General features: G+C 39.4%; 1 protein-coding gene across 3 annotated transcripts in view; it reads left to right on the top strand.

The window, feature by feature from the left end:
* Window positions 1–13,181, top strand: part of LOC110947594 (vitamin D3 hydroxylase-associated protein-like) — a 48,353-nt gene that overhangs the window by 17,302 nt on the left and 17,870 nt on the right. For 2 of the 3 annotated variants that reach the window (XM_051946994.1, XM_051946996.1), the window contains exons 2-15: window positions 1,406–1,519; window positions 2,474–2,614; window positions 2,750–2,883; window positions 3,390–3,596; window positions 4,228–4,268; window positions 4,373–4,497; window positions 7,070–7,195; window positions 7,290–7,387; window positions 7,978–8,074; window positions 8,239–8,282; window positions 8,404–8,443; window positions 8,524–8,632; window positions 8,732–8,877; window positions 10,419–11,311. The exons of the other annotated variant lie outside the window; for it this stretch is intronic. In XM_051946994.1, the coding sequence (XP_051802954.1) occupies window positions 1,406–1,519; window positions 2,474–2,614; window positions 2,750–2,883; window positions 3,390–3,596; window positions 4,228–4,268; window positions 4,373–4,497; window positions 7,070–7,195; window positions 7,290–7,387; window positions 7,978–8,074; window positions 8,239–8,282; window positions 8,404–8,443; window positions 8,524–8,632; window positions 8,732–8,877; window positions 10,419–10,541 (1,545 nt within the window). In that variant the 3' untranslated portion in view covers window positions 10,542–11,311. Of the gene's footprint in view, window positions 1–1,405; window positions 1,520–2,473; window positions 2,615–2,749; window positions 2,884–3,389; window positions 3,597–4,227; window positions 4,269–4,372; window positions 4,498–7,069; window positions 7,196–7,289; window positions 7,388–7,977; window positions 8,075–8,238; window positions 8,283–8,403; window positions 8,444–8,523; window positions 8,633–8,731; window positions 8,878–10,418; window positions 11,312–13,181 lie in introns of those variants that run through there. 3 annotated transcript variants of the gene reach the window in all.

The following is a 13,181-nucleotide window of genomic DNA, read 5'->3' as shown; positions in this document are numbered from 1 at the left end:
TTAGAGAAAAAAGTCCAGTGGAAATGTATAGAAATATCCTTGACATTATATGACAACTTGTTCAGCCATTTTGCATGTAAAGACTTAAGTGATGAACTCATGACTAAATGTTGTGGGGGGTGAGACTGTTCAACAGAGACCCATTACAATACATTTTGATCAACATGACAAAAGCAATTGATAATGTAGGAAACAGCAGAGAATTGTACATAATCATTTTCATGGATGTTCAAAGCATTTGCAACTTGTTCAAAGAAATGAGAAACTGTTTTGTTGATGTGCACAAGTGACACAATGAAGTGAAGATTGGACGAGTAGTCTTGAGAATTTCAATTCTGATCTGAGAAATGTACCAAAGCGACTGAGAAAAACTGTTATACTGAAGACATAGAAGATCTGATGGGTCCAAATTTGAGACATTTGGTTCTGACTGCCGTGTCTCTGAGATGCGGAGAAGGTGGTTTCTGCATGTGTGGTTCCCAGTGATAAGCAGCAACATTGAGTCTGATGTATTATTATTTTTTGTGCAGATTTAAACACTTATGAGCGACCCATAAACGGGGGCTAGATTCCCTGATGCAGCGACGTGGGTTCGATTCCAGCTCACGGTCTTTTGCTGCAGATCTTCTCCCCTACTTTCTTGTCTGCTTCTCAACTTAAGCTGTCAAATATGGTCAATAAAAACTTGAATAGAGAAATATACCTGCCCTAACCTTCTCTCTGCTTTAAATGTGGCACATAATGCATTTAATACTGCCCTCTGCTGGTCTAAACAGGCCATGACATGCTATGTCATACTTCTGCAGAAACTGCTCTGAAGCCGAGCCGAGCAATCCCAAAAATCCACAAGCTGGCAGAGGTACAGATTTACAATTAGTTAGAAAGAATACTTCACACAGATATGATCCTTATATTATAACTTAGCAGCTGTATTTGGGTAATGAGCTCCAACATGGCAACGAAATAACATATATAAAGACAAGGCCTGCAATGTACCCAAAGTAATGTACCGGTACCCATTACTTTAACATTTTAACTCTTCATTTTTCTGCAGGGGTAGGCCTGTGACATTTACGATTTCCATTTGCATGAGGGAGTGTGCTTGTTCTGGGACAACGTTTATTTGGGTGTCAGAAGATTATGTCATATTTCTAGAAGCCCTTTTAGAAGTTGTAGGAATCATTAGAAACTCAAGACTCATGATACACAGGATCATTACAAGTGTATGTAAACTTTTGTTCCTAACTGTAAATCATACAGATATTTACTGGTGATTTGTTGAAGGTGTAAATGATGATTCAGTGAAATGAGAAATAAATCACCCAATAATGACAACATTTGTTGTTTGCAGCCCTGTATTTATCATGAATCATTTAATAATTGTGTGCATCACTGCCCTTTCTAGCATCAAACAACCAACTTGGCTCCCATCCTGGAGCTGTCCCTGTCTCAGCTGACAAAGCAACTACATGAAGGATCCCTGGACCCCAAGGATGTATTTCACTCCTACGTGGAAAAGGTTCACTATCTAATATACCAAATGTATAAATAATCCTGCATAACAGGCCAATAACAAAAGCCAAGCACTTGAATAAGCAATCAGTTTTCTTTTCCGCAGATGTATCTCACTGTTGTTTATTTCTTGTGCTTCTAAACCATCAGGCATCCATTTAAAAAAGTTAGAGGTCCTTAAGAAAACTCCAACATTGAGCTTGATGTAATTTTTTTTTCTTGGAGCTGTATAAGTTAAAAAAAAATGTCCACTGCTGTCTATCACTCCCATCAATCACATTTCCTTCTAATTTGGCTGATTATCTTACACTACTGCAGAAAAACACACACATTAAGTAAGAAAAACTTATTTTTCAAAACCTTTATCCTCAGTTTCAGAGTCTTCTGAGTCTTGCTGGTTGTCAGCAGCCTGCATGATTATCTAGCAGTTTTAAAGGAGTTTCAGTGTGGACATTTTGGTCCTTAAGGTCCTGAGTGTAACTTTTTTGGACACAGTGTATTGTTGATGCTTTAAGGGAGCTGAGGTTGAAATTTCCAAATTCCCCCATGCACAACTTTGGGAAATGTTGTGGCATATACATCAACAAATAGAAAATAATAGAAATCTGACATGAAAAGAACAAAAATGTTCTTTTTGTTACATGGGGGTTAAAAATGTATCATCATCTTTGCAGAGATCAAATTTAGACTAAGTCAAATGTTGGGGAGGTAAATATTTTCTTTTAAAATTGGATTTGTGTTTCAACACATTTCTTATTGCATAGAATTTTGTCTCATTGCAAGGAAAATGATATACACAGTCCTTCATTCAAATGTCTTGACCAAAAGTTGTTGCAGTGCACCAGATATGCAGTTTTTAAATCTCCAGTCAGTTTTTCAGGTTTTGCCAAATGTCTCACAAAACCAGCCTTTTAGAGGAAATGTGTAAATACTGATGTGCTGTTTTTTCCTTTTTCAACAGACTCTGGCTGTCCACAAAAAGCTGAACTGCTGCACTGAAATTTTGCTGGAGAGTTTTGACCAGCTGGAAACTGTTGGCTCCAACAAGGAAGGTCTTTTATATGGAGTTCCAGTTAGCATTAAGGATAACTGTGGCTATAAGGTATTTGAGAGTCTTTCTAAATGTATATGAGCTTTTATGATCCATTACATCTTGATGACATTGCTCAGGTTTCCATCTTTAATGTGCCTTTATCTAACACAAAGCTCTCTGCCTGTTTTCTTTGTAAAATTCAAGGGTCATGACTCAAGCTGTGGTGTACTCTTATATCTGGAAAAGCCTGTCCAGGAGGATTCTGTGCTTGTTCAAGTTTTGAAGAAACAAGGAGCTATTCCCTTTGTGAAAACCAACATACCCCAAGGCCTTCTATCGTAAATCATTCATCACTTCTCATTTTACAAATTTAGCATTGTTTTCACACACTGCACAGAACTCATGCAATTACTTGTTGCTGCAAAATCCAGTCCTATGTGTCTCAGTAGAGGGCAAGTGGGGTTCTCTTTTTGGTTCCTGAAGATGTTTCAGTTTTCAGTGTGTTCTTATTGGTGAAACTGGGGAGGGATCTCCAGACTGTATTGTAAATACCTGATAAGTGATGTTGCACACCTACCTCCTCTGTTTAGAGATACCTGTTCCAGTTTAACATCAATGACATCCTTAACTCTCTGATAGCATCTATGTTCTGTGTCCAGAAAGTGAACACTGCTGTCATTAAAGGACTGTCTCTTACATTTTTGTCTTCTACTGAAGCACTAAGGATTACCATGACCTGGATGACTGAGAACCTACACAGATGTTACTTTACAGTAGAACTTTTACATATGAGAACGCTGTGGTTCTCATTACTTATTTGTTGTTGTTCTTGCCTCATTTCCAGGTATGACTGCAGTAACCCTATTTACGGGCAGACAGTGAACCCCCACAACCTCCAGAAGACCTCTGGAGGTTCATCTGGTGGGGAGGGGGCTCTCATTGGGGGAGGAGGCGCTTTGCTTGGTATAGGCTCTGACATAGGAGGCAGCATCCGTATTCCTGCTTCATTCTGTGGGATCTGTGGTTTTAAGCCAACATCGGGTCGCCTAAGGTAAGTCTGGTTCAACTGTTTGTTTGTTTTTGTGACCGTGTGAAAAAAATCTACAGATGGCATCACTTTACTTAAAAAAAAAAGAAACAGTGAACAAAAAGTACTTTTCAACTGCGCCATTGCAGCTGCAAAAAGCAGAGAATTAGCATGCTGCTCAGTCTGTGTGTGTGAGACACCACCTGGAGTTTGTGATTTAAAGGAATATTTTAAATCTGCACTAGAGGAACAGCACCCTTCAAAGGAGAATAAACCCCATGGCAATGTTTGCAGGTTCCATATCTGATGCCCTGATGAATGTGATATGGACTAAAGTACAGAACAATGTGCTGATGGCTGTAGCAGACCAACAGACTGAACTTTTACCACACAAATGCTTATATTGATTTCTTTGTGAGCCGTATCGTTTTGTGTATACATCCATGAACAATTTAAATGAGTGAAAATTTGTGTAATTCACAGACATTCTGTATAAATTGGCATATATGGCACCATTTGTCATTTGTGTGTGAGCAAATGGATGAGTCATTGTAAAACCACGAATGTTAAAGGGTGTTTTGTGTCTGTATACAGTCATATGCTTTACCTTCATCCTAGTTTGTTTACATCTTGTATTTCTTTGTCTGACTGTCAGTTTACAGGGTTTGCGTTCAACTTGTCCAGGGCAAAAGTCAGGTATGAAGATGGAGATGTTTCCAAATGTCAATGCAGAATTCTGTCATAAAAGGCTTTTGCTTGTTTGGTGTGGGACATTTTGTTCACTGATTTGTGTTTTTTAGTGCGAGCAAGTCCTGGACCTATGGCACGGGATGTGGATAGTATTGTTCTGTGTATGCAGGCGTTGCTCTGTGATCACATGTTTTCCTTGGACCCCACTGTTCCACCGTTACCTTTCAATATGCAGGTGTGTCTTCTACTATGGGATTCACAGCTCCCACTTAATTTTTTAAATTTGTTACTTACCTCCAAGAACTGAAGTGTAAAAATTTCACTTTGCTGTTTTCAAATGGAGTTATGTAGGTGAAGGGTTTAGTTCAGGCAACTGGACTTATTCTTGAGATCTTGAAGACATTTCAACTCTCATCTGAGCGGCTTCTTCAGTTCTAAAACTAGTTTGGAGAGTCCCAGGTATTTAACCACTAGAGGTGAAGGTGGGGCTAAGGCTGATGGTGTCTACTGTAAGCAAGGTGATAAAAGACTGAAGAAATTTTTCAACAACAGGTGTTGAATCCCGGTGAGGCATTAATATTCTAATAGAGGGGGCCTCATGAGAGTCTTTGATTTAAGGGCCCACTGAGTAGCCTCCTACCTATGACTCATCATCATGTGAGGCTCACACGAGGAAAGGTGTGAAGAGTGGTTAAATCTTCTGGGGAGAGTTCTTAAGGCAGCTTTGTATGTTGCTGAGAGATGGTGTCTGAGGCCTCCCCCTCTGTTTAGAGTGGGTCGTTCTCGATCGCATATGTCAAACTCAAGGCCCGCGGGCCATATCTGGCCAGTAATACAATTATATCCAGCCCACGAGATCATTTTACATTGATTTATTACCTCCGCTAGGAGGTTATGTAATCATCGGAGTTTGTCTGTCTGTCTGTTTGTCTGTTAACAGCATAACTCAAAAAGTTATGGACGGATTTTCACCAAATTTTTACAGAATGCCCGGAAGAGCAAAAGTAACAATCGATTAGATTTTGGAGGTGATCCGGATCACCGTCTGGATCCAGGATTTTTTTGAAGGACTCTGTACAATTGAAAGAGATGGCCGCCATCTTTCTCAATTGTACAGAGTCCTTCAAAAAATCCTGCTATACAGTTGGTAAAATCTTACTTAAATCATAGAACATAAGCAGTTAGGGTTGACAATAAGTTGTCCTGTCATTTAGCAAATGTGGCTTGTGTGCCCCAGGGCTCTATACAGGGGCCACTCTTATTTAGTCTTTACATCAACGACCTACCAGCAGTATGTTCTGAATGTGAGATACAAATGTACGCTGACGATACTGTAATTTATGTTCATGGGAAGGATAAAGAGGAAGTGGCTAGAAAACTTTCTAAAACCATGGAACTTGTCTCCAAATGGCTATATAATTCATGTCTACACTTAAATATAAAAAAACGCAATGTATGTTTTTTACAAAGACAGCTAATAACTCGCCAGACCCAGACATAACTATTGCTGGAGAGAAGATCAACGTGGTAACAGAATACAAATACTTGGGAATTATTTTAGATTCACATTTTTCATTTAAAAATCATGTTAAGAAAGTTACCCAAGTGGTAAAACTAAACCTGTCAAATTTTAGATATATCAGACAGAGTTTGAACACAGAAGCTGCTAAACTTTTCTTTCATGCTATGATAATGCCACATTTGTCATATTGTGTCACCAGTTGGTCTCAGGGCTGTGAGAAAACATTACAGCCAATCTATTCTGTCTATAAACAGGCCCTAAAAGTCTTAGATATGAAACCTTTTCGGTATCATCACTGCAGCATTTTAGATAAGTATAGTCTGCTGAATTGGGAAAATTTTGTCAAATTTCAAGATGCTCTTCTGGTTTTTAAAATCCTTCATGGTTTGGCCCTGCCACCACTTAGCAATTTTTTAAACTTGAGTAGAGGATGAACCAGAGCTGCCGCATCATATAAACTAATTGTTCCCTACAGAGGCAGTGCTTTTGGCAGGTCTGCCTTCTCAGTGAGAGTTGTCGGGTTTTGGAACTCCATGCCTTGCCATATACGCAATGTCAATATACTGAAATTTTTTTTAAAAATTGCTAAAAATCATGGTTGCTTGAGAATCAAGTTTGTACTCATAGCTAGGCATGATTTGTTTTAAATTGTCTTTTATTTTGTGCTATCTGCCTGCTGCCAATGTTTGCTATGTCTGCATCTATCAATGTTATTGTGATGTTTGTTGTATGATGCTGTGCTGTGTGGATGTTGTGACTGGTATTGGTGTCATCACTGTATTTTAATGAATTATTTACTCTTATTTTGTTATGCTGTTGCTGGCATTTTCATCTGCCCAGGGACTACAGTTGGAAACTAGCTTTATAGCTAAAACTGGTACATTTACAGAAATGTTGATTAATGTGCACTGTCCCTGTTCAAATAAACTCATAAAATAAAATAAAATAAAAGAGGACATGTCCGGGCAAAAGAGGACGTATGGTCACCCTATGGATGAGGTCTCGTCACATGTCTGTGTGCTGTATGGATGCACAGAATGCAAAAAAAAATGTTATGTAACAGATGCATCTCTTTTGGCCGCTGATCAGTGATTAAAAGATTATTGCCTGTTGAAGCTCGTATGGAAAATTGACCATTTTCTTAATTTTAGCTCAACTGAACTCTTGAAATAAGAAGATCCCAACCTTCTGTCAACAAACATCTGTTAGTTATATCCCAAAACAGAACCTGTTGATGTGCATTTCCACTCAGCTGTCTTACAGAGGGAGACTGTCTTGTCTTTAGATTTACCAGAGCACTAAACCTCTGAGGATCGGTTACCTAGAAAACAATGGCTTCCAGCAACCGTCTCCAAGCATGGTCCGTAGCGTCAGAGAAGTCAGAGCTCTGCTGGAGCAAGCAGGTCACACTGTAAGGCACCACAACACACATACACGATATGATCACAGTTACATGGAAGATGTGACATGAACCATATTTTGTTTGTGTTCATTTGTCTCTTTAGTTTGTGCCTTATCAACCTCTGAGGATAAAAGAAACCTTCTATGAATTGTTGTTCAAAGGTACATATGCAGATGGAGCTGCCACCCTGGCAAAGAATATGTGAGTAACTTTATGTCAACGATTGATCAGTGAATTAATTATTGTTAACAACTAATCTGGTATTTGTTCAGAACTAGTGTCGGACAAATACTATTGATTGGCTTTTCAGTGAGGTCTAGTGACTCAAACTGATATGCTGTAATTGATCAATTGAATGTGATGGATAGTCCAGAAATTTGTGCAGTGTTGTTCTGTCAGTGATTCAGCATCTGTGGTCCACGCTGAAATATGTAAACTATTAGATGGCTCTTCTTTGGATGTGGTGGAGCATGTCAACTTCTTGAATTCATCTGAATCACTTCAGCTATCCAGTTTTCACACGGTGCCAGATAGTGTTTTTAGTGAAAATCTAACTGTATCATTGGTTCGAGGCTGACTAGCAAAATAGCGAACATGTTACAAATACCTGCTAAACATCAACATGCTACCAGTGTCATTACAAACACGTTAATAATGTGCCCTAGTGCAGCCTGTCAGAGTTTCACTATTAGCTTTGTGTAATTTTTGGAGACTTATGTTGTTTTTCTGAAATTATTACAGTAATCTTCAGAACAGTGTCTCTGAACGTATAATTCTGTTTTGTGTTTTAGGGCAGGGAGCCCTATAGATCCTACTATGAAACGGGCTTTTCCCCACACTCTCCCTCTCCGGTTGAGGAGAATCTTCTCATTCCTTCTCGAGCCCTGGGTGAGTTCCCTCTGTCTGTAACCTACTATGAGTATGGGTAAATACAAAGGAAATGTACTTCTTGAGTCTGACTTTGGTTTGAAAATGACTTTGGCAGTTGTTTGATAAAGCAGTTTCTGTGTCAATTATTTATAACATGTTGGTGCCGTACTTTTCTTGTGCAGCAACCTCGTACTTCTCTCACCTTGAGAGCTCGCTGTGGAGTTGGGTAAGAAAATACGTATTTTTGAAGTTATCATTTATGCTTGATTATTTGTTACATTTTCATATATTACACATGACTAGCAAGATGCCAAAACGTACTGATTCTTTCTCTGCCTTGTTTTTAGATCTATTCCAGAGCTGTGGGAGCAGCATGCTGCTGTTGAGGTGCAGTTAGCTGTTTATTACTGATGCTTGTATATGTATGAAAGCATGAAGGGGAGACTAAATTCCACTGTTCTCTGTAGGACTACATTAAAGAAACAATTGCACATTGGAGAAAATGCGACATAGATGTGCTGCTGTGCCCTGTGATCGCACCAGCCTACAACTTCTTCTACACTGGCAAAAATACCGGTAAGCTAATTCTGACAAAATACTGATGAGAACAGCAGTATTACTGAAGAACAGCCTGGTGTAACACGGTGGATTTATTTACATCTTCTGTCCTTTCAGCTATGCTAAGTTACACATGGCTCTACAATCTCCTCAACTTTCCTGCTGGAGTAGTTCCTGTTACCACGGTGACAAAAGAGGATGAGGAGGAGCTCAAGCATTATCAGGGCATTTATCAGGATGAGTATGACAAGTTCTTCAAAGAAGTAAGTAACACCTACCAGGGTGGGTTTCCTAATTGAATACAGGGGTCCTGAAGAAAAACAAGAGTGTCCGATAACATACTCTGTCTGATCAGTTCATTAGCTACATCCAGGAAACTTCATACAATTCAATATAACTGCACTGCCAAAGATTCTTCTTTCACAAAGTTTTCTTTGATGCTGTCTAGTGATAATTCGATTTAATGTTCATTATTGTTCCTACTAGGCAGTGGTGGTGGTGTACTGGACCGTATCACATTCAGAAGTCTTCCTAATGTTTTGCCCCCTCATGTAAATAGAGTGGACAAAGTATTAGTAGCACTTTCAAATGTAATGTAGTCTAGTAAAGAACCACCAACCAGTATGTCCTAAATCAATAGAATCATCACTGTGATAACGTCAACAGAAAGTGAAAATATAGTTGTTTTCTAAAGGTAGTATTTATTGTGGAGCCCCTTAATTTGTCTTCACAGTCGTACCTGATAAAGTGACTGTTGAGAGTATAAATTATACCTCTACAAAGTATTCACTCCCCATGGGAGTTTTCCCCACTTTTATTGCTTTTTAATACTCTTTTTATAAATTGGAATTCATGATTATGTGTCACACCATGATGCTGCCACCACCATGCTTCACAGTGGGGATAGTGTGACCAAACACATCGTCTAGTCTAATGGCCAGTAGGCTCAATTTTGATCCCATCAGACCAAAAAATCTTCTTTCAGTTGACTGCAGTCTCCCACATGGCTTCAGGGGAACCCTAATCAAGATTTATTATGAGCTTTTTTTCAACAGTGACTTTCTCTTTGGTGTCTTGGGGGCCTCCCTCATTCGTCTCTTTTGTATACAGTGATTAAGTTTTTGAGGACAACCTCCTCTAGCCGATCTTGCTATTATCAATGGTATCTACACACGTGGACAAAATTGTTGGTACACCTCGGTTAATGGAAGAAAAACAATACAATATCAAAAAGTATTTCAAACTGAGGCTAGAAGCTTCACATTGCTTATTTATATTTATATATATATTTATTTTACGCTTTTTCACTTGGCAGATGCAACTGGTCAAAGCAACATACGGGGAAGTGCAATTTTTTTTCCAACACATGACTAAAGCTATAAAGCTATATATAGTTTAAATGGAAGTAAAATTTGCAAGCCCTTAAATTGTATTTAAGCAATATGTCATGTGAGACAAATTCAGGGCTTTTTTCAGCTACATTGATTGAATACAGCTGTAACTAGGCATGCATGGGCACATTCACAGTGTTCAGGTCTTTGAACACAGACATGTGAAAGACTCTCCCACAACTCTTACATAGAGACAGAGACTGCATGATTTGTAGTCCATTTGCATCGCTCTGTGGTAATGTGTCATTTTTGGCATTCAGCATCTCTTTGTGAACATGCAGATATGCACATATGTGCCTGTATATCAATCCAAACTTGTCAGGCCAACTTCAGTGCCTCTCGTTCCACAGTTTGTTGGTAGGTGGAGGAAGATTGCCAGACACTGACTGATGGGAGCCTGTGATTGTTTTCAGGCGGTGACTGGGGCCGAGGGTCTGCCGGTGGCGGTGCAGTGTGTGGCCCTGCCGTGGCAGGAGGAGCTCTGCCTGCGCTTCATGAAGGAGGTGGAACAACTGGTCAAACAGAGCAGAAAGTAAAGCCGCTGACTGTTCCTAACCCACAGATAGGGTTTTAAAAAACAAAATAGATTTGAGGGACCCCAGGATCATTTTAATGAATGTCCCTGTTTTAAGTATGTCAACATTTTAAACTGCGTGAAACATTATAGCTTTTAAACACATTGGAACAACTGAAGTATGAAAGTGTGACAACAAAACTAATAACAATTGATTACAAAAGCAAACCTATTTACACTTAGAAAAGCAAGGGTGAAATAAGCCAAGTTTTTGTTTTTGTATTCACTCCACATGCAGTGTTTACTATTTCACGCTGTATGGCATGACCAGGAGGTTGATGCTTTAGAGCAAACTGAATTCATGTCACCACATGGGAAATGGTGAAAATTAGGGTTCACAATAAGAACGTGAAAAGCGGGAAAAAAATCTACTTGCTTCTTGATTGTTTGTCTTTTTACTGGAATGTGCAGCGTTCTTTCATTAATGAGAACAAAAAACATAAATATTTTCATTTAAACTGTGATGCATTGTTCATGTGCACGTCTCTTTTACAAGTTATGTTTTTTTTATAGTCGCTGACTGTTCTTAACTCACAGATGGAAATCAAAATCAAACTCAAGATGCCTCAAGTTAACCTCGATTGCAGGCATTGTTCCTTGTTGCTGATACTCAGATTTTTTTTCTTGTCCATCTATTTTAACTCATTCATTGACAAACTTTGTCAAATTTGAAATCCCTCAATATGTATATGAAACCAAAAATCATGAGTTCATTAAACATTTTAAAATGAAGACTCTGTCAGCTGTGATTGTTTTGCCTTTTTTTGCTGAACTTTATGATCCTATTATGAATTTCACAAGCATGTGTGATATAAGCCAAGGTTTTTCTCTTTTTTTGCTTTGCCACTTCTGGTACTTGATTTGTAATTTTAATGAGCTTCAAGTTCAATTGATTAAAACTGAAACAAAAAAGGCTTGAAATTTTTCGCTTTATGTGTACAGATGGAGAGAAGAGGCTGCATCAGATAAGAAGTAGCACATCTAATTCTACAAATATTGGTCACAATAAACAGCCAGTCCTAATCATAGTTTTATTTTATCTTATTTATTCTAATGAATACATTGTGCAGGGAAATGATCACACCACTAGCATTAAGGCAAGCCAAAAACTTAAGGAATATCTATTAGCAGGCACTATTCTGACTGGGGACTCTATTACATCTGAGCATGGCAAGTAATTTAACGATAATAACCCTTAGTTTAGCAGGAAAAGTGGTGAAGAATTTGCATTGTATGTTCTCAACAGAGACCTGTCAGCTCGACTGGTGTAGCAGCACTGATAGAAGTCGTTTGAACTACAATATTTATTAGTGAGGCATGCTGAAGAAATTTACTCAGTCTTCATGCAAAGTTTGCTGCAGTGGGGTGTTCATTAGTATTCCGGTATGCCGTGGGATTACCAACACAGAACGTGAGTGTGTGAAGGTCAGCAGAACCAGAGCATCTACAGAGGCAAAGGTCAACGCCCCCTTTTGTGTGAACACACACAGAGTTGGAAGTAGAAAGCCTGAGTTAACAAAGAAAGTCGAAAACAACCTTCATGATGCCCGCTTACTCTCTCTGATGCTTCATGCAAAGAAAGCTCGGCTGTGTTAACTTGCTTCGTAGTACACCCCTCCTGGTATTCTGCCGATTGCAAAATAATTGTGTGGTTTGTGTTGCACTGGGTCATGTGCACTCTTCATGGGTTGATATAGCAGTTTTTAGGGGCCAGGCTGTTTTCAGCTACCAAACTGGCTAGCTGGAGGTTTGTGTTACTTGATGGTTGTGGCTTGTTTCACTCATCGTGCACTGCAGTGTCACATTTTTGGTGTCTGTGACTCCCTCTGAATATTTAATGCTCCAGTCGATGTGGGTGTTCTGCATCTTCTTCTGAGACTCCAGTGTCTGTGCTGCTCCTCTGTTGATTTGCTGTGTAGGTGTTCTGCATATTCTTGTAGGCTATCAATGCCTGTGCTGCTCCTCTGTACACGAAGGTGATTTAAAGGGTGGACCCAGTATTCTAGGCCTCCACAGATGATGAAGAAGAGGACCCCTGTGGTGATGCCCTGCTGCTGAACTCTGGTGAAGCTGGGGAACCTGTCCTCCTGTAGTCCTCTGTGGTCAAGTGTGTCCTTTTCACACTTTATGCCGTGTTGGTGGTGAAAAGGATGTTGAGTGGTTTGGAGCTCAGGGTGTTGTCCAGTGGTGCTCTCTTATGAGGTCCCAGTCTCCTAGCTGGTTGTCATGGTGCAGTTCGTCACGAGGAGAAGATTGAACGCATTTGGTCTGATTGAAGCAGATCCTAATGATAATAATGACAGTGAGGCTGGAGGCAATAGAGTTCTGTAAACAGTTTGTACATTTTTTTTGTACTTCAACTTGTCTTTTCCATTTGAAAAAGAAATTCCATGACATGCAAATTCCGCGCAAGAATAAAAGCCCTCGTCACTCCTTCAGCAACAGCCCTGTGTCAGCTGTGGAGTCCTAAATTCTGCAATGAGGAGGCAGACATTCTGGAGATTCAGATGGCTTAGGCTGAGAGTAAGGTTTACTGACGTCAGGAGAAGTGATACAACAAAACAAGCTCATGTGAGCATTGCCAGCATCAATTCTGAGGATT

The sequence above is a fragment of the Acanthochromis polyacanthus genome, chromosome 4, assembly GCF_021347895.1.
Source record: "Acanthochromis polyacanthus isolate Apoly-LR-REF ecotype Palm Island chromosome 4, KAUST_Apoly_ChrSc, whole genome shotgun sequence".
Lineage (NCBI taxonomy): Eukaryota > Metazoa > Chordata > Actinopteri > Pomacentridae > Acanthochromis > Acanthochromis polyacanthus.
The sequence above is the reverse complement of the archived record's forward strand: the minus strand, read 5'-3'. Positions and strand labels throughout refer to the sequence as shown.